Consider the following 26,588-nt stretch of genomic DNA (forward strand, 5'->3'; position numbering starts at 1 on the left):
CAAAAATGATGAAAAACGGCATGCTATAGTATGCCGTCCGAGGCCATGGGCTATAGCCCATGGTCTCGGAGGGTTTTTCATCATTTTTGAGGATTTGAAAAAAAGACGAAAATCACTCCGAGACCATGGGCTATAGTCCATTGTCTCGGAGTGATTTTCGTCTTTTTTTCAAATCCTCAAAAATGATGAAAAACGGCATGCTATAGTATGCCGTCCGAGGCCATGGGCTATAGCCCATGGTCTCGGAGGGTTTTTCATCATTTTTGAGGATTTGAAAAAAAGACGAAAATCACTCCGAGACCATGGGCTATAAACTGCATGCTATAGTATGCCGTCCGAGGCCATGGGCTATAGCCCATGGTCTCGGAGTGTTTTTCATCATTTTTGAGGATTTGAAAAAAAGACCAAAATCACTCCGAGACCATGGGCTTTAGTCCATTGTCTCGGAGTGATTTTCATCTTTTTTTCAAATCCTCAAAAATGATGAAAAACGGCATGCTATAGTATGCCGTCCGAGGCCATGGGCTACAAGGTGGCATTTTTCACGGTTTCGGAGGATTTGAAAAAAAGGTGAAAATCACTGAAAAGCGACAGGCTATAGTCCATGGTCTCGGAGCACATGCTACAGGGTGGCATTTCTCACGGTTTCGGAGGATTTGGAAAAAAAGGTGAAAATCACTGAAAAGCGACAGGCTATAGTCCATGGTCTCGGAGCACATGCTACAGGGTGGCATTTTTCACGGTTTCGGAGGATTTGAAAAAAAGGTGAAAATCACTGAAAAGCGACAGGCTATAGTCCATGGTCTCGGAGCACATGCTACAGGGTGGCATTTTTCACGGTTTCGGAGGATTTGAAAAAAAGGTGAAAATCACTGAAAAGCGACAGGCTATAGTCCATCGTCTCGGAGCACATGCTACAGGGTGGCATTGTTCACGATTTCGGAGGATGTAAAAAAAAAGGTGAAAATCACTGAAAAGCGACAGGCTATAGTCCATCGTCTCGGAGCGCATGCTACAGGGTGGCATTTTTCACGATTTCGGAGGATTTGAAAAAAAGGTGAAAATCACGGAAAAGCGACAGGCTATAGTCCATTGTCTTGGAGCGCATGCTACAGGGTGGCATTTTTCACGATTGCGGAGGATTTAAAAAAAAGGTGAAAATCACTGAAAAGCGACAGGCTATAGTCCATCGTCTCGGAGCACATGCTACAGGGAGGCATTTTTCACGATTTCGGAGGATTTGAAAAAAAGGTGAATATCACTGAAAAGCGACAGGCTATAGTCCATCGTGACAGAGCGCATACTACAGGGTGGCATTTTTCACGATTTCGGAGGATTTGAAAAAAAAGGTGAAAATCACTGAAAAGCGACAGGCTATAGTCCATCGTGTCGGAGTGCATTCTACAGGGTGGCATTTTTCACGATTTCGGAGGATTTAAAAAAAAGGTAAAAATCACTGAAAAGCGACAGGCTATAGTCCATCGTCTCGGAGCGCATACTACAGGGTGGCATTTTTCACGATTTCGGAGGATTTGAAAAAAAGGTGAAAATCACGGAAAAGCGACAGGCTATAGTCCATCGTGTCGGAGCGCATACTACAGGGTGGCATTTTTCACGATTTCGGAGGATTAAAAAAAAAAGGTGAAAATCACTGAAAAGCGACAGGCTATAATCCATCGTCTCAGAGCGCATAATACAGGGTGGCATTTTTCACAATTTCGGAGGATTTTAAAAAAAGGTGAAAATCACTGAAAAGCGACAGGCTATAGTCCATCGTCTCGGAGCGCATACTACAGGGTGGCATTTTTCACGATTGCGGAGGATTTGAAAAAAAGGTGAAAATCACTGAAAAGTGACAGGCTATAGTCCATCGTGACGGAGCGCATACTACAGGGTGGCATTTTTCACGATTTCGGAGGATTTTAAAAAAAGGTGAAAATCACTGAAAAGCGACAGGCTATAGTCCATTGTCTTGCTGTGCATGCTACAGGGTGGCATTTTTCACGATTTCGGAGGATTTGAAAAAAAGGTGAAAATCACGGAAAAGCGACAGGCTATAGTCCATCGTGTCGGAGCGCATACTACAGGGTGGCATTTTTCACGATTTCGGAGGATTTAGAAAAAAGGTGAAAATCACTGAAAAGCGACAGGCTATAGTCCATCGTCTCGGAGCGCATGCTACAGGGTGGCATTTTTCACGATTTCGGAGGATTTTAAAAAAAGGTGAAAATCACTGAAAAGCGACAGGCTATAGTCCATCGTCTCGGAGTGCATGCTACAGGGTGGCATTTTTCACGATTTCGGAGGATTTGAAAAAAAGGTGAAAATCACTGAAAAGCGACAGGCTATAGTCCATCGTCTCGGAGTGCATGCTACAGGGTGGCATTTTTCACGATTTCGGAGGATTTGAAAAAAAGGTGAAAATCACGGAAAAGCGACAGGCTATAGTCCATCGTCTCGGAGCGCATACGACAGGGTGGCATTTTTCACGATTGCGGAGGATTTAAAAAAAAGGTGAAAATCACTGAAAAGCGACAGACTATAGTCCATCGTCTCGGAGTGCATGCTACAGGGTGACATTTTTCACGATTTCGGAGGATTTGAAAAAAAGGTGAAAATCACGGAAAAGCGACAGGCTATAGTCCATCGTCTCGGAGCGCATGCTACAGGGTGGCATTTTTCACGATTTCGGAGGATTTGAAAAAAAGGTGAAAATCACTGAAAAGCGACAGGCTATAGTCCATCGTCTCGGAGCGCATGCTACAGGGTGCCATTTTTCACGATTTCGGAGGATTTGAAAAAAAGGTGAAAATCACTGAAAAGCGACAGGCTATAGTCCATCGTGTCGGAGCGCATACTACAGGGTGGCATTTTTCACGATTTCGGAGGATTTAAAAAAAAAGGTGAAAATCACTGAAAAGCGACAGGCTATAGTCCATTGTCTCGGAGCGCATGCTACAGGGAGCCATTTTTCACGATTTCGGAGGATTTGAAAAAAAGGTGAAAATCACTGAAAAGCGAAAGGCTATAGTCCATGGTGTCGGAGGGTCGGAGGATTTGAAAAAAAGGTGAAAATCACGGAAAAGCGAAAGGCTATAGTCCATCGTCTCGGAGCGCATGCTATAGGGTGCCATTTTTCACGATTTCGGAGGATTTGAAAAAATGAACTGCTATTTTGGTGGAAGAAGGAGTAGAGAAAAAACAGACAAACAATAAGGGACCAAGAGTCCCTTCAGGCTTGGTTCTAGCCTCGCGTTGCGATACTAATTTACCCCCCCCCCCCCCCAGTGTCGGAGAAAAGAGTAAAACAATAGCTGAGAGGCTGAGACAACACATGTCGGAGAAACGAGTAAAACAATAGCTGCAAGGCTGAGACAACACATGTCGGAGAAACGAGTAAAACAATAGCTGCAAGGCTGAGACAACACAGATACAATATTAACAATGCAAAAAAGACAACTACAACGATTGTTGAACATTACATGGCACATGGCATTGCAGCTCTAAAAGTGTCTGGACTTCAACACAATCCAACTGGACAGTAGGACAAAGACGTTTTAATGAAAAACAGTGGATCAAGAACCTCAACACGGATTTTCCTGGAGGTTTAAACATGCCAAAATATTAGACAAGTTGTTTTGATTTTGTACCAAAACCCCACACCCATATACATGCTAAACACAGCCAACAATCAATGGAAATCAGACTTTGAATATTTTGAAATGGAAACAGTAAAAACTCAAATAACAAAAAAATATCTAGTTTTAAAGAATAGACAAAATACGTAAACCTAAATGCCAACGCTAAACCTAAACCTCACAGGAAGCCACAAGCTAGTCATAGAACCTGCCACTGGCTAATTGAGGAGCCATGGGGTGAATTAACCCTAAACAAAGCCCAATAAGGCTAAATGAACAAATCCTAAAACAATAGGGTAAACTTAAACTCAGCGATAAACTGGAGAAAATCTAAGAAAATCTTCCTTCAAATACATGGCGAATGCACTCATTCCTTGCACTGTACTTGGTCGCAACATATGTAAGTACAATGCACTGAAGTCCCCCAGTCCCCCCAGTGCCTCCCCAGACAGTGCCCCCCCAGTGCCTCCCCAGACAGTGCTCCCCTATGTCCGTGTTGAGGTTCTTATACAACTTGTATACAGATGTAAGTTTTATTGAAACAATAGAATAATAGCATAATAATAGCATAATAGCAATTTATGCTGAGCATTAGTCAAAGGTGTATCGAATTTGAACTTAGAAATACACATGCACGCACGCACACGCACACACACACACACACACACACACACACACACACACACACACACACACACACACACACACACACACACACACACACAGCATGTGCTCCGTCCTTTTGATTCCTCAGGGAGAAGACTTTCTTTTTTTGGTCCTGATCAATTGATCATACAACTTCTATATATCAAGGTGCAACGGATTCCATCTTTGCAGAATGTTCTTTGTCATGGCAGTTGCAGCCTCAGTGGAGATGCTTTACTGGCATCTACAAGATGTCCAGTAAGGTTCCCAAGTCTTACTCATGGAGTCAGTGACCAGCCCAATGTACTGACATTTGCAGGGACGAATAGTTTTCATAATCCTCATGGGGGCCTAAGCGTTTAGGTTCTAAACACTTATTTCTAAATACTTATTTGTAACACTTTTTAAACGTCACAGTGTTTAGTTTATAAACAGAAGAGCATGTTTAAATGCCATGATTGCAGGCTATAGTCCTGTCCACCTCGGCAGGTTCTGTGTTTTGTCGCTGGGACTTCCGCCAGGGTGTTCTTGCCAGGGTGTTCTTGCTGGTGTTCTTGCTGGTGGTGGTTTCATTGTGAACAAGTAGCCTAAGAAGCAGAGTAAGTACTGTATGTATGCATATACCCTTACCTACCTGGCAGGTTAAGCACCCAGATTAGCATTTCAATGCCTGATCTGCATGTGTACAAGGGGACAGGCAACGCGGTCCACCCCCCACCACCCCCCGCCCCGGACAGTGAGGAAAACAGACGTGTTAAGGTGCCAGACTTGGATGGTTAGAGCGGCGTGATTACATACAAAGTCAATGCAAGACGAGAATTGCGCGAACGGGCGCGACCTGATGCGGCACAAACGGGACGAACCGAGGCGAATATATATTCAGGTCCAATTCCTCATGGGGGCCGAGATCCCTGGTCCAATTCCTCATGGGGGCCCTGGCCCCCACATACTCTACGTCACTGGACATTTGGATGTGGCCTTTTGACAAGCTCAATCAATGCAGCCTGGGTAGGAGGAAGGTTCTCAAGGGACTTGCTACCATTATTTGTTTGACCAATATCAGCCTTCCCTGACTACAGGGGGAAAGGAGCCTGAAAAGATCAACTCCGATTTCCATGTCCAAAGATTCATCATATACAGCAAGAGCTGTAGCCATAGCAGAGTAGATGAAGCCATACAGTGGCTTTTCCAGGGGTTGACTAAGGTCTCAGAAGCACTTGCCCGGCGGGCACTAAGTAAAAAAAAAATCCATTGTAAGATTATAGGTCAAATTTGAATTACCGTTCATTAGGCTGTACGATAAAAATGTACCTCAATTTATTTTCCATGCCAAATACCTACATACAGTAGGGTTTTCAGTGAAGAGTCCATGGTCTCGGAGCGCATGCTATAGGGTGCCATTTTTCACGATTTCGGAGGATTTGAAAAAAAGGTGAAAATCACTGAAAAGTAGCTATGAATGACTATGGGCTGTAGCAACAGTGAAAACAGCACGACATAGGTAAACAGTGCTCTTGAGTCTTATATTCATTTCACAGACCAGAAGGCAGAGTGCTCTGGCCATGTTCAGGTGTTCTATATGTTGTGTTGTGTTCATAGATGGTTGTGTGAAATGAAATGAAATGAAATGAAATGAAATGAAATGAAATCTATATTTACCCAGGGTATCTGGGCTAAGCTCAAGAACTTGTTTCCAGCCAGGCCCTGCTCATAGAACACATTTCATCGTAGTGGTTGATGCCTTGTTCAAGGGCATTTCAGCGGTGGTAATTTTAACGTGTCGGACGGCTGATTCGAACTGGGAACCTTCCGGTATCTAGACCGCGCCGTTATCCGTTCGGCCACCGCTGCCACCGCTGCCCTCTCAAAGGAGCACTAGCCTGGTTGGGCAACCTGAAAGCAGACTCCACCTGCCCCAAAGTTTTAGTTACCTACCAGGGGCAGGTGGGCAACCCTTAGTGTCAACGCCTGAACTTTTCTCAAATTGTACCAAGTCCCTCTAGGACAGGGGTACCTGAGGGGGCTTTAGAATAGCGGCAGTGGCATTACAAATTAAGACAAACACACTTGCCTACATGGTCTGGCCAATCTTTGGATATGGAAATCGGAGTGGATTTTTTCAGGCTCCAAGGGGAGAGTGACCTGGGTTTCTGTGAGATTCCTGCACTCCTTTTCTCATAGTCAGGGAAGGCTGATGTTGGTCAAACAAATGGTAGCAAGAACCTTCCTCCTACCCAAACTACATCCCAAATTTCAATACATTGGGCTGACTCGATGACTAAGACTTGGGAACCTTACTGGAGTATAGGCTTTTCAGTGAAGAGTCCATGGTCTCGGAGCGCATGCTATAGGGTGCCATTTTTCACGATTTCGGAGGATTTGAAAAAAGGTGAAAATCACGGAAATATAGCCCATGGTCTTGGAGCGCTTGCTATAGGATGCCATTTTTCACGATTTCGGAGGATCTGAAAAAAATGTGAAAATCACTAAAAAACAAAAGGCTATAGTCCATCATCTCGGAGCGCATGCTACCGGGTGACATTTTTCATGATTTCGGAGGATTTGAAAAAAAGGTGAAAATCACTGAAAAGTAGCTATGAATGACTATGGGCTCACACTTGATATTTAATATTTTTAAGTGTAGCAACAGTGAAAACAGCACGACATAGGTAAACAGTGCTCTTGAGTCTTATATTAATTTCACAGACCAGAAGGCAGAGTGCTCTGGCCACGTTCAGGTGTTCTATATGTTGTGTTGTGTTCATAGATGTCAGATCCCAAATGTCAATACATTGGGCTGACTCGATGACTAATACTTGGGAACCTTACTGGAGCCATCTTGTAGATGCCAGTAAAACTTGCACCATCCTCCTCCAGTGAGGCTACAACAGTCATGTAGGCCTATTGGACACAAAGAAAATCTGGAATCCGTTGCATCTCGATATGATCAGGACAAAAAAAAGTCTTCTCCCTGAGGAATAAAACGGATGGAGCACAACGTGTTGAATCTGTGCTTAAACCATGTGATCATGGTCATGAGTTAAATAAATGATGATGATGGGTATTTCTAATGTAAACATACTGTTAACACCTTTGACCAATGCTCAGCATACATTTTTTTTAATCTATGCTATACATCTGTATAGACGTTGTTTTATTTATTTATTTATTTGACAGGGACAAAGCTCATTAATCAACATTAATTTTCACATCAATGTAAATGGGCCAGAGTTAGCCAAAGCTAAATTTCATCTGTAGTCCCTGAGCAGGCTCTTAAGAAATGAATGATAAAAAGAAAGACATAGTGTAGTGTGCCAGCACACAACACCATGCGTTGATGCCATGTGTGCATATGTGCCAGCACCCAACACTATGTCCAGTGTTTCTTTCCTCCAGATTGATCTTAACATATTCCAACAACTAGACACTCAAATCTGGATGAAACTTTTTTTATATAGGCCAAACATCAGAGTGCTCTAGATGGATTCAATCATAAATATGAGCATTCCTATTCCTAATGCTCAAAAAAGTAAGGTATACGTCAAACAAATTGTCAGATAGTCGCCATCTTTGAAATATGCAAAATAGATGTTCAGCCACACCCAATCATAAAGATAAGCATTGCAAAATGTTTCTAATTGTCAAAAAACATGATTTAGACACAATGTTTGCATTCATAGCTCATCTGGTTCAAAAGCTTTAGAAAAAAACTTTTTCAGGTGGTGGACTGGCGGCCATATTGGATTTGGCCACTATGATGACCGGAGGGTTGCTGGCTTGGGCACGGATTCAACAAACATGAGTATTCTGAACATTTTGAGCACCTCAGAAAATCTGTAGCTCCAACGGTATAGAAGTTAGAGCCATGTTTCAACTAGCGGTCATTTTAAATAGGGTGTGGTCATTTGCGGTCATTTCCGTATTTCGTCCCAGCATAGAGAATTAGCCATGGTTCCCAAATTGTTCCCGGTGGTCATATTAGCCAAGAACAGTTGAGATATTCTCTCCTAAATGAAGTGCATACATATCTCCAGTCCAAGTGGTACCTGGGCCAAAAAATGTTTGGGAACCCCTGTGCAGCTGTGCTAAAGGCTGGTCAAGATGGTATGTACGGAACCTTCGCAGCCCGTTCTGATAGATGCAGAAGTGCTTTGGACACACCGACTCACCCTTTTTCCACATCGCCCGCTCGGAAGTCACCCTGAAATTTCAGAAGTTGCAGACAACTCACCCAGGTATATGTTCGCCCAGAACCACGGAATGCTCGCCCACTATTCATAACATATAGGCTGATGGCTCAATCTCCCCACCTCTCTCTCCCAATCTCGCTCCCTCACACGTTTTACAATGTCAAATAAGAACCAAAGTGTTCCAAAAATAAAGAAACTCTCTCTCTCTCTCTCTCTCTCTCTCTCTCTCACGAAACAGATGTTTATATTTGGTTTTACGTATGGAAAGAGAAAGAAGAAAAAAGGTATATTGCTGAACTTCCTTTTATATTTAAGCAAGAAAGAAAATATGGATGAAGGGCAGAGGTGTGACTGTAAAGCAAGAGTATTGTTTGAGTATACATTCTATGAAAAACAATGGTTGAATTGGAGGTGTTTAAGAGTGTTTGGGACTATGGCGTGCTGTTTTCTGTAAATGATGAGGGAGTCACTTTTGTAGATGACATGCTATGAAAAAAAGGCAATGTCGCCTATTGTAGTTTCTAACTGATTATTTGACAGAATGTAAACAACTTTAAGAATAAAGAAGTTGTTAAAAGTAAAAAATTCTAAGTCTCTCAAATCTCTCTCTGCTTTTTTAAACGTCTTTGCCAAAAATAGCAGATCTAACACTCACAACGCTTCAGTCAGTGTGAAGTGTTATGATCTTGTAGATCTGCTATGTTTTGGCTAAAGTTCAGAATAGGGATGCTAGGGTTCAACTAGTTCATGTAGTCATTATCCTATCACACAAGATTTGGTGGTACCCCGTGTAGTAACCCTGAGGACCCCCTAGGTGTCCCGGACCTGAGGCTGATTCTAAAAACATGGGCCTCATGCGCCAACCGTTCTTAAGAAGTTCTTAAGAGGAAATTTGTTCTTAGACCCACTTAGGAAGTTTTTAAGAAGGTTTTGGGATCCCTCAATCTTTTCTTAGCTGTGATTTGTTCGTAGGTAAGAACAGAATCTACGCACACTGTGGAGCACTCTTAGGGTGCCTTTTTTGTTCTTAAGTGCAATCTGAAAACATAAAGGAACTAGAAAAAGTGCCCTTCCGGGCACAGGTCTCCACCAGGAGGATAGGAGTGTGTGTGATGTTTGGCAAAATGTTTAGGAGAATGTTTTTCTTTTCTTCATTTTGTTGAGGAAATGCAGAGCCAGATCACTCATAGCATCTCTGAGGATAGAATTCTGGATGAGCAGGACATGTGCAGCATTTTGTACAAAACGGGCCACTCCTGAAAACTTTGGAAGGCAATTTTAGCCAATCAGTGTACAATCTGAGAAATCCAACAGACTCGTCTTGATCACATGACTACAGAGATCATGTGTACCGATTTGAGGCATTTTGTTCCAAAAATGTGTTTTGCAAAAATCAACCTGTTGGTGGCGCTATAACAGGCCAATGTGAAAAGGGTGGGATATATTCCTCAGCCTAGTAAGAAAATGTGTGAAAGATTTCACGTAAATTGCATGCTGCGTTCATGATTTGAGGCTATTGTTCAAAACGGGGCAATCTTGCAAACTGTGAAAGCCAATTATAGCCAATTAGGATGGAATATGAAATATCAGACAGATCCGACTTGAGCACATGACCATATAGATATTGTGTAACGATTTGTGAGATTTTTGGACAGAATCTGGAGGAGTAATATCAAAAAATGTGTTTTACAAAAGTCGGCCTCCTGGTGGCGCTATAAAAGGCAGATGCGGAAAATGCAGGTAAAAGGTTTGTCCTTGGCCTCTAGGGAGTGTGCATGCAACGTTTCACGCAGATCGGTACAGTTTTAGGTATAAATGTGAAAAGCTGCCTCATGGTGGCGCTATAACAGGCCGTTCTGGAAAATGTGGGGCAGAGGTTCATCGTTGGCATCCAGGGAGTGTGTGTGCAAAGTTTGGCATCGACCGGGTTAACGGTGCCGGAGATTAGCTGTACACAGACGGACGGAAGGAAGGACGGACACACGGACGGACGGACACACACACGGACGGAGTGCAAAACATACTCTCTCCCCATGCCGGAAGGAAGGACGGACACACGGACGGACGGACACACACACGGACGGAGTGCAAAACATACTCTCTCCCCATGCCTTCGGCCTGGTGGAGACAAAAACAGCGCCCTCTGCATGATGCTCAAAGTTTGGTCTGAGGACCTCAAGGGGTCCTTGAGGAAGTTCCAGGCAGTCCACAGCAAAATATGGAACATTTTACCACTTTAATCCCATTTTATACTTTGAAAATAGCCAATGTACAAACTCACAACGCATCCCATTACTGTCCATTTTGAGCTTGTAGATCGGCTATTTTCGAAACATTTTGATAAATCTTCAAAACATTCCCCTAGCAGAAAATATTTTCATATGGGGGTCTGCAGAATGCATGTCAATTTGGGGGTCCTTGACATGAAAATGTTTGAGAACCACTGGTTTAGAGTTCACAACCCAACCCAAACAAACGCCATACCCGCCAATACGTTCCTAACTTTTCCTCTTACATTTCTTCCTAAGTGAATTCCTAAGAGAAGTCCAGTCAGATTCATGAAACGTTCACTTTGAGAGCCCACGCAAAACTGCCCAAAAATCACTTTCACCTAGAAAATCCATTCACATTTTTTATAATTCAGCTGACTGTGGAGACACATGCTGGAACTTTTTACTTTGAAATGTTTTATAGTTTCTGAGTTATTTAATTTAAACGCCAAATGCATTCTCAATGGCGAAAACACAAACTTTGGCACCACGTTAAAAAAAACAAAAAAACATTGTTTTGATTTTTTTTTCTTTTTTTCAAAGACTTCCACAGACGTCTTGGGCTCGGCCCGTGCGGTAATACCAAAGACGTCCACAGACGTCTTGGGCACAAAATGTTGGGCAGAATTGTTCGTAAGCATGTTCTTATGATGATGAATCCAAATCCTCGTAACTTGAAGGGGTGTGCCAGCTCATTCAAATTATCATAGGTAGACGCCCCATATATCCTAATTAGCATTCTAATTACCATAGGGAACCGCCCCACCAATCCCATATAAGGCATTGGGCATTCACTTTCCTACCTGTGTTCACCCAGGTGGGTGTGGTTTTGCATGACTCCATGGCCTTGCCTTCAGTCACACCTGTGTGTGATTGCAGCACACATAAATCACAGGACCTCACACATAGAAGTTGAGTGAAGTCAAGAATACCTAAACTAAAGTCTAAATATGGTGGAACACCAGACTCCAAACATTAAAAATCAATAATACTGTGGAGGTACTGAAGTGAACAGAAATTTTCATATTTTCAATATTTCCAATATTCATGAATGTATTTTATTATTTATCTCACAATAGTCAACTTGGGGGGGGGGGGGGGGGGGGGGGGTGATGGCGGGTGGGGTGGGGGGGGGATTATGTGGTGGGTATGGTGCGTTGGTTTGGGTTGGGTTGTGAACTCTAAACCAGTGGTTCACCAGTGGACCCCCATATGAAAATATTTTCTGCTAGGGAAATGTTTTGAAGATTTATCAAAATGTTTCGAAAATAGCCGATCTACAAGCTCAAAATGGGCAGTAATGGGACACATTTGTGAGCTTGTAGATTGGCTATTTTCAAAGTATAAAATGGGATTAAAGTGGTAAAATGTTCCATATTTTGCTGTGGACTGCCTGGAACTTCCTCAAGGACCCCTTGAGGTCCTCAGACCAAACTTTGAGCATCATGCAGATGGCGCTGTTTTTCCTTTATGTTTTCAGATTGCACTTAAGAATGAAAAAGGCACCCTAAGAGTGCTCCACGCGTAGATTCTGTTCTTACCTACGAACAAATCACAGCTATAAGAAAAGATTGAGGGATCCCAAAACCTTCTTAAAGACTTCCTAAGTGGGTCTAAGAACAAATTTCCTCTTAAGAACTTCTTAACACGAGGCCTGCCAGGAACATAGACAATTAGACACGTAGAATAGCGTACGGTGCCACACCCGGAAAAGCCGTTTTAACAGCGATGTATTATTTAATGCATGTTTTAATACGATCGTATTAAAAGCTACCGTTCGTTAGCTCTGTTATGCTTCTGAGCCAATGGCCGCGGCCAGTTTGAAGATGCGCGCGCATCCACTTACATTGACTGCTCTGTTTTCAGACGGCTTTATCTCCAGAAGCGACATTGCAGGGGTCGCTTTGTCCCAGACAAGCGTTTTCAACGGCCTGTAGCAGGCGCTGTGATACTCGCGGTCCACTTTTTCCACCACCGACCGAGAGAACAAACACCAGCTTCGTCAACACACACGGAATGGTTTCATAGTAAAATGCGATTACGGATATTTGGGATATTAAGTGTCACGCGCGATAAAACCCTGGCAGGACGCGGCGGAGGGATTGAATAATGGTAGCGGTCAAACGGTTAAGAACGGTTGGCGCATGAGGCCCACTGTTCCTACATCAGTGGTGCTCAACCTTCTTCGCGTCAAGGACTCGGATTAAAAAAACAAAAGGGGATCCCCGTCCTGAATGGGTTAAAAACCCCTGTTTTGGACGGGGGGAAAGGAGTTGACCAAGAATCCAGGCGAGTCGGCGAGATGTCCTTGGCAGAGGTCCATGACATATAATATAGAGCTGCGTCGCAGTCCCGCCCCCGACGAGAGGCCTGGGAAATAATTCCCCGTTCATTTTCCCCATAGACTTAGAGCCGAGTTGGCTTTGTCCGCGGCGTAAACGTCTTTCAATAAATACTTTTTGAAAAGTCTATGGGGAAAATGAACGGGGAATTCTCTTCCGGGCCTGTCGTCATCATGAAAGGGGGCGGGACTGCGACGCTCTATAGAGAGTATGCGCATGCTTAAAGTGAATGGCACATCGAGTGGCAAATCGAGTGGCCAAGCAACAGGCAAAGTGAGTTTAACATCGTTTAATGTTGTTTAATGCAATAAGATATTACTTTTCTGTGTGGATGTATGGGCTGTCAAGGCCAGAAAGTAGTTTTTTGCCACTCAGTAGGCGTTCCTGCATAACTTCCTGGTTTGATGATGATGTCACGCGCATACCCTCTATAGCGTGTGAAAACGTGTACGTCACCAAGAGGAGGGCGGCGTCTGAAAAGCTAGGGACGGCCCTCTCGTGGGCATTACATTCTAGCCCACATCACTCAGAATAGAGTGACGGTGGTATGTTTTTGTAAATATTGAGCTCGTTCTTGGCGACAACATAGTGAACCAACACCAGGATGGATAGAAAGAACGTCGGGCCCAAATACATTACAAGGACAAGGAAAATGTTGTGAACAAACACGGCTGTGCTTAGATACTTTGTTGAACGGTATGTCTCTGCGCCCGTGCGCCGTACAGCCGAGATCCAAGCCATTCTACGTCTTTTTGTAAACTCGTCAATGTGGGTTCCTTGATGCTGTCTCCATGCTGGAAAGCTGAAAATCTAACGTATACAACACACTGGATAGTAGCTCAATGTAAAAAAAACAGACAAGCCAACAAGTATGGCGGCCGCTACCACGTGACACATATTTTGACGCCCCCTCCAGGAGATTTTGGTACACACTATAGGCAAGGTTCGATGTGCGAGGGGGGAAAAGAAATAACACAGGGGGGGGTAGTTTATTGGCATAATTGTTTAATACAATTCTTAAATGAAACTAACATAACATAAATAAACATACATACCAAACATATCAGTCTACATTTCCCAAACGGTAGCCTTATATCTCTTAATCCATGTATTAATGAAATAATTGGCTGGCCATAAAGCATTTGCTTGAAATTGTCTTTTTTTTAAACTGTTACTGTATGTATGAATTAAACAAAGAACAAACCCAGAAAGCATTTGCTGGAATTATATTTATAACTTGTTTATTATAAATCAACGTATACCACTTTACTGACCCCTCCTCACCGACAGCCAGCCGTTCATAAATGTGTGTTGAATGATGAAGCTGTGTTTCTGACATGTTCTCACTATTGCCTGGTTCATCATCTATTGTAGTAATATTTGTCTCTTTTCTTTTTTTTTTCTTCTTTTTTTTTCCTTTTTTTCTTTTTTTTAAACATTTTTCCCTGTAAACAAGGGAAATACAATACTTGTTGCCCGCGGTTTCGTGGTGATTCCATCTTGCTATCACAGGGACAAGTGGAACTGGATTGTAATTCGCTGTCAAAACGAGCTTTTGTCATTATTTTTTTGTTCCACTCAGCACAGGAGGAGCGCGGGACGGAGGACCTCGCCAGGATGTCTTCCTGACTCGAGAGAATTCATTGAAACTCAGGAGGCACCATAAATTATCTTTGTTAAATTCTTGACCAGAAAGCGGGGATAAAACAATTCCGGTCGGCGATACAAAAGTAATGACCAGAGGGAGGTACATGAAAAGCAGAGGCAGGGGTCCCCCCCCCCCTAACCTGACTCCGCCAGATGGGGCAGCAGAGAGTACACTGGGTTCGGCCTGGCCAATCAGCAGCAGCTATCCCGCCTCTAGCTGCTGCTGATTGGCCAGGCCGTTTTGTGGCCGGGCATCAAGTCTGCCTGAGAGTTCCCAGATGGGAGCAGGAGGGGGGGAACCCAGTGTACTCTCTGCTGCCCCATCTGGCGGAGTCAGGTTATTCCCCCCCCCCCCCCCCCCCCCCCCCCCCCATCTCCCCCAACAAATAGAACCCTATAGGCCTATAGGGCATAGCAGTGGTGGCCATTTTGTGGTTACACTCAAATTTACTCAATGCAATATTTATAACAATTATTTTAAGCCATCCAGGCTAGGTAAGAATGAATCATGACCATAAAACATGTGATTCTGTGAAAATAGAAACCCGTAAACCGAAAAACAAAGGGTATTTATTAAATAGTATATCATTCCAATTAAATATTAAATGTATTTTCTTCCCCCCCCCCCCCCCCCCCCCCCCCCTCCTCCCCACATAATCAAATGTTTTTTATGGCCGTGATTCATCAGGAGCCTGGATGGCCTTATTCTATAGCTAGACTTAAAACAATTGAAATAATTTTTTTGGACATCTCCATTATGATTCTGAACAATGAATTGAGTGAATTGGACTGGAGCCACACCGACGCTATGCCCCATATATACAAGATTTACAGAACCATTCAAATAAATGGTTCTTTAAAAGAACCTCGGTCTGAAAGGCCCTTCCAGGAACCAAAAGTGGTTATTCTATGCAGGAGGAGGTACGTGGTTTGGTATTAACACTTGAAGAAAAGGCAGGAGACGCAGCTGAACAGAAGCCACAGTGAGTGAGAAACACAAGCGGAGCCACTGATGTCTCGACCTGTCCCTGGTCCTGAAGGGAAGGGGAGAGAGAGAGAGAGAGAGAGAGAGAGAGAGAGAGAGAGAGAGAGAGAGAGAGAGAGAGAGAGAGAGAGAGAGAGAGAGAGAGAGACGGTGAACTCATGTATCCATCAGTATTAAATCAATTCTGGTTATGAATAGTTCACTTCCACAAGCTCATGCAAAGCTTCAGTATGAGGTGTGAGTGCCAGCTGGTGGCCAATGTGAGGTACTGACTGTGCTTTTGCTGCAACCATTGGTGAGCTGCCACTGTGTTCAGTTCAGGGGGTGCATACTTAGGTTTAGGTTTAGGTGTGCTGCCCCGTGGGAGGTTAGGTTTCTGGTAGGTGTTGGTTGTAGTACATAGGTTGTAGTTGTAGGACTAATGACTGGTCTAACCAATGACTAGTCTAAACCAAGGATTTTATAAATTCAAGCTACATTTTCTACTTCAGCAGCCAGTTGCACCACCTCACACTAAGTTCAAACTATAGCCTAGTTATAACTTAAATGGCTTTTAGTAAGTAGCACAAGTCTTGACTTAAAATCCATTTAAGCTGTAGGCTAAGTTTGAACTTAGTGTGAGGTGGTGCAACCCCCTACTGCACGGCACAGCAAAGTAGTGAAAATAGCTTTGTGACGCTACGGTGTGCCTGCCCTGAAGGCAGACCTGGTCAGAGCTTGAGCCCTGAAACACATCTTACCTAGCCTCACGTTGCGATATGAAGTCTGTCTGCGCCAGGCTACATCTTATCTTACCCACTTGGAAGCAATGTTGACGCAATGTCGTAAGTTGTGCTGTTGAATTCAATTGTTGTAATTTTCTGTGACCCCTTTTTGTGACATTTTGTGAATGTTTATTTGGATTTTGGAAAGTTAATTCATTAAACAATGTTTGCTGCTGTCTGCAGAGCATAGTAGTGCAGGTGTACAGTAATCTTGCTACAGTTGGAGGCCATCGATATTGTCCTTTTCTTTTTGCTGAGGTTTGCGTGATCTGCGCAAAAGGACAGTTAACCCATTTTGGGCGGGAACCCCTTTTGGTGTTTTAAACATTATGTTATAATTTAGCTATTGAAAAATAGCAGATCTACAAGCTCATAGCGCGCCACCGAGTGGCGCGCTACAAGCTTGTAGGTCTGCTATTTTTGAAAAATCGTGAAAATATTTATTTCAGAAAACTGGAGGATTTAGAAGGATTTTTTAAAATTTTGAGGTCAGGCCTAAATGGGTCAAATAATAAGGGACAATATCGGTGGCACCCAACTGTAATTGCACTGCAGTGTGTATGTTGTTTAGCCACAGTGATATTGTTAATTGCCTTGGTTCCTTTTTACTTGGAAATGTGTGCAATGCTGTGAACACTGAATGTTTGTATTGTTTTATTATTTTACAATTTCCACCGCCTAGTTAGTGAAGAAACACTTAATGTTCAATTTCAACTTAGACTCCGTCTTCATTGGCTGCTGTTTAAGTGGCAGTGCCATACACTGCCTTAGAACATTATAATCAAGGAAGAGCTGGAAGAACATCCGCACACCAGTTTGTAGAGCTCCAAAACTTACATTATTTAAGGCAAACAAATCTTATGGTAATATGCCCGAGTCATCAGTATTTGCCACTTTTCATGTTCAGTCTGTACACTAATATTCCTCATGAGGGTGGAGTTCCATAATTATTTAAATTCCTGCAATTCCCATCTCAAGTTCACACTGGAGTCCAATAGGGAGCACATAAAGGCCTATTCATAGTCTGGTTTTTCGGTGGTGAGGTGACCACCGCTCCGGTGGTAAGGTGACCACCGGAGCTGAAATAACGTTGAGCGGTGGTGAGTAAAAACAGAGAGAAGGGCTGGAGTGGTGGCGGTGGTTTGCTCTTCACCGCGGCTCGTGACGTCATGTTGTAGTTCGGTGGTCACCTAACCATCGTAAATCCAGACTATGTATGAGCCTTAAGCTTCCTCGATGTGCAGATTTACAAAAGGGACAACACTATACAAACAGATCTGTTCCGTAAGCCCACAGACCGTAATTCCCCCCTAAGAGGTGACAGTTTTCACCCTCGACCCTTTGGTCAAAAGTTTGCAGTCAATTCCACCGGGTCCGTAGGATCTGCAGTGAGGATGCTGTAGATCCACCGGGTCCGTAGGATCTGCAGTGAGGATGCCACATACAAACAACAGGCCACAGACCTCTCCAACAGGTTCCTTAGTAGAGGTTACAAACATGAGTGGGTGGATGCAGCTAGGGAGCGCTTTGATCAGGTACCACAGAGTGATTGCCTACGCTAAAAAAAACAGAAAACCAGTAACAACACTCCTTTGTGCTGCACTAAGTATTCTCCACTGGGCTGACAGTTTAAAGGTGTCATCCAAAAACATTGGCACATTATCGAGTCCGTTAAGAAAAGCTTTTCCAGAGAAAACTAAACTTGTGTTCAAAAGAGCTCCCAACTTGGTCTAAAAGTGTGAAAAACGTATTTTTTCATTTCTCTACAAACTGGTGAGCGGATGTTCTTCCTCTTCCTTGATGTTTGCCATGATGCCTGACATCCAGCACCTGGCCTGAATACAGGCATTGAGATGTGCACACAATCTGCTCTCTTAGAACATTATAATAGCATCTACAAGCATGTGACAGGGTTGAGCTTGGACATCTGCTCTCTCTTTAAAACATACAAGCATGTGACAGGGTTGAGCTTGGACATCTGCTCTCTCTTTAAAACATACAAGCATGTGACAGGGTTGAGCTTGGACATCTGCTCTCTCTTTAAAACATACAAGCATGTGACAGGGTTGAGCTTGGACATCTGCTCTCTCTTTAAAACATACAAGCATGTGACAGGGTTGAGCTTGGACATCTGCTCTCTCTTTAAAACATACAAGCATGTGACAGGGTTGAGCTTGGACATCTGCTCTCTCTTTAAAACATACAAGCATGTGACAGGGTTGAGCTTGGACATCTGCTCTCTCTTTAAAACATACAAGCATGTGACAGGGTTGAGCTTGGACATCTGCTCTCTCTTTAAAACATACAAGCATGTGACAGGGTTGAGCTTGGACATCTGCTCTCTCTTTAAAACATACAAGCATGTGACAGGGTTGAGCTTGGACATCTGCTCTCTCTTTAAAACAAACATCGTGGCCGTCTGTAATAATTAAATAACCACAAGTATTTGGGTGGACTCGTAATATTATTTGTGCAATTTTAGCACGTTGAATGATATTGTAGTTATTTTCAATGCATTCCATAATGTTCAGTGGTCAAACGAGGAACATTCAGCTGACGCCTGTAGTTCTAATTGACTCTGAGGGTAAAATGTGGTTTCTCTGAGTTATTAAACTACGTTCCAGTGGTGGAACGTACATTTACTCAAGTACTTTACTTGTGGGGTACTTTTACTTTCCATTATACTCCATTATCTCCCACTCGACTACACGCAGAGACACACACTATACGTTTTACTCCACTATAATTATTTAAAGGACCACTTCACCACTTTTCAACCCATCTTCATATAATAGGTCCTCACTAATAATCATGATAAAATACCACCATTCTTTTCTACTCAGTCTGTGTCTCATAGGAGGGCTGTGGGCAGTTCAGAAACCTGTCCACCAGTGACATCATCGTTAAGCAGATTTTTTTTAAACAAGATGTTTTTTACTAAAATGTTTAGATTTGTATAATTGTTATCCTTTTTCGCATTGCAACTTTTCAGGACTAGAAAGCCTGCAGTTTCTAGCTTGGATTCCCCATTGATGATGTCACTGGTGGACGGGTTTGTAAACTGCCCACAGCCCTCCTATGAGACACAGACTGAGTAGAAAAAAGATTGTGCCATTTTATCATGATTATTAGTGAGGACCTATTATATGAAGATAGGTTGAAAAGTGGTGAAGTGGTCCTTTAACGACTTTAAATACTAGTTAACAAAAGATTTTCAATTTCCCCCCCAAATCAATCAATATCATTTGTAGAGACTGGCATTCGCTCAGTCTGTTAGTACAGTAATTATCAACCTTGTCAGGCCGTAACCTCCCGAAAAAATAAGAACTTGGAATGCAGGAGTTTGTAGATCGGCTATATTCCAAATTGTTTGCCTCTTTCTCATATCATTTGACAATTCGGCCAATGTTTGACCATGCACTAATGGTGTTTTCTCTTCTTCATTTGAGGTATTATTAAAAGATCTTTATAAAGTCCTTAAATTGTCAATTCACCAGGTCATCTGGGGGACCCGCACATGATTTTTAACCACTGCGTTAGTGGAGTAACTTACTATAGAGGAAGAGACTGGCACTCTGGATGCCCAGTCTGTTAGTGGAGTAACTTACTATAGAGGAAGAGACTGGCACTCTGTATGCCCTTAGTAGAGTAAATTGCACTGCGCAAAAAGCATGGCATACGGATGTGTATATTACAGGAAACTCCCGTTAAACTTTCCAACAAACTCCGGTAAACTCCCAAATTGTACCATCACACCCGTATATTACTGTATATTAACTGTATATTAACTGTATATGCTGCTAAACTTGAGGTTTACGGGCAAAATACAGTGCCCATAATTGCCCGTTAACTCCTCTATTCACGCAGTGTTACTATAGAGGAAGAGACTGGCACCCTGGATGCCCAGTCTGTTAGTGGAGTAACTTATAGAGGAAGAGACTGGCACCCTGGATGCCCAGTCTGTTAGTGGAGTAACTTATAGAGGAAGAGACTGGCACCCTGGATGCCCAGTCTGTTAGTAGAGTAACTTACTATAGAGGAAGAGACTGGCACCCTGGATGCCCAGTCTGTTAGTGGAGTAACTTACTATAGAGGAAGAGACTGGCACCCTGGATGCCCAGTCTGTTAGTAGAGTAACTTACTATAGAGGAAGAGACTGGCACCCTGGATGCCCAGTCTGTTAGTGGAGTAACTTACTATAGAGGAAGAGACTGGCACTCTGGATGCCCAGTCTGTTAGTAGAGTAACTTACTATAGAGGAAGAGACTGGCACCCTGGATGCCCAGTCTGTTAGTGGAGTAACTTACTATAGAGGAAGAGACTGGCACCCTGGATGCCCAGTCTGTTAGTGGAGTAACTTACTATAGAGGAAGAGACTGGCACCCTGGATGCCCAGTCTGTTAGTGGAGTAACTTACTATAGAGGAAGAGACTGGCACCCTGGATGCCCAGTCTGTTAGTGGAGTAACTTACTATAGAGGAAGAGACTGGCACCCTGGATGCCCAGTCTGTTAGTGGAGTAACTATAGAGGAAGAGACTGGCACTCTGGATGCCCAGTCTGTTAGTGGAGTAACTTATAGAGGAAGAGACTGGCACTCTGGATGCCCAGTCTGTTAGTGGAGTAACTTACTATAAAGAGACTGGCACCCTGGATGCCCAGTCTGTTAGTGGAGTAACTTACTATAGAGGAAGAGACTGGCACCCTGGATGCCCAGTTTGTTAGTGGAGTAACTTACTATAGAGGAAGAGACTGGCACTCTGGATGCCCAGTTTGTTAGTGGAGTAACTTACTATAGAGGAAGAGACTGGCACCCTGGAAGCCCAGTCTGTTAGTGGAGTAACTTACTATAGAGGAAGAGACTGGCACGCTGGATGCCCAGTCTGTTAGTGGAGTAACTTACTATAGAGGAAGAGACTGGCACCCTGGATGCCCAGTCTGTTAGTGGAGTAACTTACTATAGAGGAAGAGACTGGCACTCTGGATGCCCAGTCTGTTAGTGGAGTAACTTACTATAGAGGAAGAGACTGGCACCCTGGATGCCCAGTCTGTTAGTGGAGTAACTTACTATAGAGGAAGAGACTGGCACTCTGGATGCCCAGTCTGTTAGTGGAGTAACTTACTATAGAGGAAGAGACTGGCACTCTGGATGCCCTGCAGTCTGTTAGTAGAGTAACTTACTATAGAGGAAGAGACTGGCACCCTGGATGCCCAGTCTGTTAGTGGAGTAACTTACTATAGAGGAAGAGACTGGCACCCTGGATGCCCAGTCTGTTAGTGGAGTAACTTACTATAGAGGAAGAGACTGGCACTCTGGATGCCCAGTTTGTTAGTGGAGTAACTTACTATAGAGGAAGAGACTGGCACTCTGGATGCCCAGTCTGTTAGTGGAGTAACTTACTATAGAGGAAGAGACTGGCACCCTGGATGCCCAGTCTGTTAGTAGAGTAACTTACTATAGAGGAAGAGACTGGCACTCTGGATGCCCTGCAGTCTGTTAGTAGAGTAACTTACTATAGAGGAAGAGACTGGCACCCTGGATGCCCAGTCTGTTAGTGGAGTAACTTACTATAGAGGAAGAGACTGGCACTCTGGATGCCCAGTCTGTTAGTAGAGTAACTTACTATAGAGGAAGAGACTGGCACTCTGGACGCCCAGTCTGTTAGTGGAGTAACTTACTATAGAGGAAGAGACTGGCACTCTGGATGCCCAGTCTGTTAGTGCAGGGGTTCTCAACGTTTTTGGCCGGGGACCCCCGAAAATGCTCTGGCAACGTCTCGGGACCCCCGCCCCGCCCCCTCTCGACCCCCAATATAAATTGACTGCTACAATAACCTTAATAATAGAGACAATACACCATAAATAAATACTGAAACCAGATATAATCATTAGGGAAGGTGTATGCATGTACTATGTGTACTATATGTAAACTCTTCATTTCCATTTTACAGCCATTCAGTTTTTTTTATTATTTGGGGACCCCCCAAAATAATTTGGCGACCCCCCGAGGGGTCGCGACCCACGGGTTGAGAACCCCTGTGTTAGTGGAGTAACTTGCTATAGAGGAAGAGACTGGCACTCTGGATGCCCAGTCTGTTAGTGGAGTAACTTACTAGAGGAAGAGACTGGCACTCTGGATGCCCAGTCTGTTAGTGGAGTAACTTACTATAGAGGAAGAGACTGGCACCCTGGATGCCCAGTCTGTTAGTGGAGTAACTTACTATAGAGGAAGAGACTGGCACCCTGGATGCCCAGTCTGTTAGTGGAGTAACTTACTATAGAGGAAGAGACTGGCACCCTGGATGCCCAGTCTGTTAGTAGAGTAACTTACTATAGAGGAAGAGACTGGCACCCTGGATGCCCTTAGTAGAGTAACTTACTATAGAGGAAGAGACTGGCACCCTGGATGCCCAGTCTGTTAGTAGAGTAACTTACTATAGAGGAAGAGACTGGCACCCTGGATGCCCAGTCTGTTAGTGGAGTAACTATAGAGGAAGAGACTGGCACTCTGGATGCCCAGTCTGTTAGTGGAGTAACTATAGAGGAAGAGACTGGTACTCTGGATGCCCAGTCTGTTAGTGGAGTAACTTACTATAGAGGAAGAGACTGGCACTCTGGATGCCCAGTCTGTTAGTGGAGTAACTTACTATAGAGGAAGAGACTGGCACTCTGGATGCCCAGTCTGTTAGTGGAGTAACTTACTATAGAGGAAGAGACTGGCACCCTGGATGCCCAGTCTGTTAGTAGAGTAACTTACTATAGAGGAAGAGACTGGCACTCTGGATGCCCAGTCTGTTAGTGGAGTAACTTACTATAGAGGAAGAGACTGGCACTCTGGATGCCCAGTCTGTTAGTGGAGTAACTTACTATAGAGGAAGAGACTGGCACTCTGGATGCCCAGTCTGTTAGTGGAGTAACTTACTATAGAGGAAGAGACTGGCACCCTGTATGCCCAGTCTGTTAGTAGAGTAACTTACTATAGAGGAAGAGACTGGCACTCTGGATGCCCAGTCTGTTAGTGGAGTAACTTATAGAGGAAGAGACTGGCACCCTGGATGCCCAGTCTGTTAGTGGAGTAACTTATAGAGGAAGAGACTGGCACTCTGGATGCCCAGTCTGTTAGTGGAGTAACTTAAAGAGGAAGAGACTGGCACTCTGGATGCCCAGTCTGTTAGTGGAGTAACTTATAGAGGAAGAGACTGGCACTATGTATGCCCAGTCTGTTAGTGGAGTAACTTACTATAGAGGAAGAGACTGGCACCCTGGATGCCCAGTTTGTTAGTGGAGTAACTTACTATAGAGGAAGAGACTGGCACCCTGGATGCCCAGTTTGTTAGTGGAGTAACTTACTATAGAGGAAGAGACTGGCACCCTGGAAGCCCAGTCTGTTAGTGGAGTAACTTACTATAGAGGAAGAGACTGGCACTCTGGATGCCCAGTCTGTTAGTGGAGTAACTTACTATAGAGGAAGAGACTGGCACTCTGGATGCCCAGTCTGTTAGTGGAGTAACTTACTATAGAGGAAGAGACTGGCACTCTGGATGCCCAGTCTGTTAGTGGAGTAACTTACTATAGAGGAAGAGACTGGCACTCTGGATGCCCAGTCTGTTAGTGGAGTAACTTACTATAGAGGAAGAGACTGGCACCCTGTATGCCCAGTCTGTTAGTAGAGTAACTTACTATAGAGGAAGAGACTGGCACTCTGGATGCCCAGTCTGTTAGTGGAGTAACTTATAGAGGAAGAGACTGGCACCCTGGATGCCCAGTCTGTTAGTGGAGTAACTTATAGAGGAAGAGACTGGCACTCTGGATGCCCAGTCTGTTAGTGGAGTAACTTAAAGAGGAAGAGACTGGCACTCTGGATGCCCAGTCTGTTAGTGGAGTAACTTATAGAGGAAGAGACTGGCACTATGTATGCCCAGTCTGTTAGTGGAGTAACTTACTATAGAGGAAGAGACTGGCACCCTGGATGCCCAGTTTGTTAGTGGAGTAACTTACTATAGAGGAAGAGACTGGCACCCTGGATGCCCAGTTTGTTAGTGGAGTAACTTACTATAGAGGAAGAGACTGGCACCCTGGAAGCCCAGTCTGTTAGTGGAGTAACTTACTATAGAGGAAGAGACTGGCACTCTGGATGCCCAGTCTGTTAGTGGAGTAACTTACTATAGAGGAAGAGACTGGCACCCTGGATGCCCAGTTTGTTAGTGGAGTAACTTACTATAGAGGAAGAGACTGGCACCCTGGATGCCCAGTTTGTTAGTGGAGTAACTTACTATAGAGGAAGAGACTGGCACCCTGGATGCCCAGTCTGTTAGTGGAGTAACTTACTATAGAGGAAGAGACTGGCACCCTGGAAGCCCAGTCTGTTAGTGGAGTAACTTACTATAGAGGAAGAGACTGGCACTCTGTATGCTCAGTCTGTTAGTGGAGTAACTTACTATAGAGGAAGAGACTGGCACTCTGTATGCCCAGTCTGTTAGTGGAGTAACTTACTATAGAGGAAGAGACTGGCACTCTGGATGCCCAGTCTGTTAGTGGAGTAACTTACTATAGAGGAAGAGACTGGCACCCTGGATGCCCAGTCTGTTAGTGGAGTAACTTACTATAGAGGAAGAGACTGGCACCCTGGATGCCCAGTCTGTTAGTGGAGTAACTTATAGAGGAAGAGACTGGCACTCTGGATGCCCTGTCTGTTAGTGGAGTAACTTACTATAGAGGAAGAGACTGGCACCCTGGATGCCCAGTCTGTTAGTGGAGTAACTTACTATAGAGGAAGAGACTGGCACTCTGGATGCCCAGTCTGTTAGTAGAGTAACTTACTATAGAGGAAGAGACTGGCACCCTGGATGCCCAGTCTGTTAGTGGAGTAACTTACTATAGAGGAAGAGACTGGCACTCTGGATGCCCAGTCTGTTAGTGGAGTAACTTACTATAGAGGAAGAGACTGGCACTCTGGATGCCCAGTCTGTTAGTGGAGTAACTTACTATAGAGGAAGAGACTGGCACTCTGGATGCCCAGTCTGTTAGTGGAGTAACTTACTATAGAGGAAGAGACTGGCACTCTGGATGCCCAGTCTGTTAGTGGAGTAACTTACTATAGAGGAAGAGACTGGCACCCTGGATGCCCAGTCTGTTAGTGGAGTAACTTACTATAGAGGAAGAGACTGGCACTCTGGATGCCCAGTCTGTTAGTGGAGTAACTTACTATAGAGGAAGAGACTGGCACTCTGGATGCCCAGTCTGTTAGTGGAGTAACTTACTATAGAGGAAGAGACTGGCACCCTGGATGCCCAGTCTGTTAGTGGAGTAACTTACTATAGAGGAAGAGACTGGCACTCTGGATGCCCAGTCTGTTAGTGGAGTAACTTACTATAGAGGAAGAGACTGGCACTCTGGATGCCCAGTCTGTTAGTGGAGTAACTTACTATAGAGGAAGAGACTGGCACTCTGGATGCCCAGTCTGTTAGTGGAGTAACTTACTATAGAGGAAGAGACTGGCACCCTGGATGCCCAGTCTGTTAGTGGAGTAACTTACTATAGAGGAAGAGACTGGCACCCTGGATGCCCAGTCTGTTAGTGGAGTAACTTACTATAGAGGAAGAGACTGGCACTCTGGATGCCCAGTCTGTTAGTGGAGTAACTTACTATAGAGGAAGAGACTGGCACTCTGGATGCCCAGTCTGTTAGTGGAGTAACTTATAGAGGAAGAGACTGGCACTCTGGATGCCCAGTCTGTTAGTGGAGTAACTTACTATAGAGGAAGAGACTGGCACCCTGGATGCCCTTAGTAGAGTAACTTACTATATAGGAAGAGACTGGCACCCTGGATGCCCTTAGTAGAGTAACTTACTATAGAGGAAGAGACTGGCACCCTGGATGCCCTTAGTAGAGTAACTTACTATAGAGGAAGAGACTGGCACTCTGGATGCCCAGTCTGTTAGTGGCCACGCAGGTGTAGTTCCCATAATCCTCCTGGGTGGCATTGGCGATGGTCAGGACGGAGGTGGTGCCGAGGGTCTGGATGTTGATGCCCTGACCGTTGGATATTCTGTGCAGGTCGGGGGGAGAGAGATAGATAGAGAGAGAGAGAGAGATAGATAGAGAGAGAG

General features: G+C 44.2%; 1 protein-coding gene across 2 annotated transcripts in view; it reads right to left on the reverse strand.

Moving 5' to 3' along the window:
* Window positions 1-15,481: 15,481 nt before the first annotated feature.
* The window catches only part of LOC306935841 (limbic system-associated membrane protein-like), a 669,232-nt gene continuing 658,125 nt past the window's right edge, over window positions 15,482-26,588 (reverse strand). For both annotated transcript variants that reach the window (XM_079519104.1, XM_079519103.1), the window contains 2 exons: window positions 26,379-26,527; window positions 15,482-15,766 (listed from right to left, as the gene is read on the reverse strand). In XM_079519104.1, the coding sequence (XP_079375230.1) occupies window positions 15,669-15,766; window positions 26,379-26,527 (247 nt within the window). In that variant the 3' untranslated portion in view covers window positions 15,482-15,668. The remainder of the gene's footprint in view (window positions 15,767-26,378; window positions 26,528-26,588) is intronic.

Source organism: Electrona antarctica, assembly GCF_951216825.1.
Source record: "Electrona antarctica genome assembly, chromosome: 13".
In the NCBI taxonomy this organism is placed as follows: domain Eukaryota; kingdom Metazoa; phylum Chordata; class Actinopteri; order Myctophiformes; family Myctophidae; genus Electrona; species Electrona antarctica.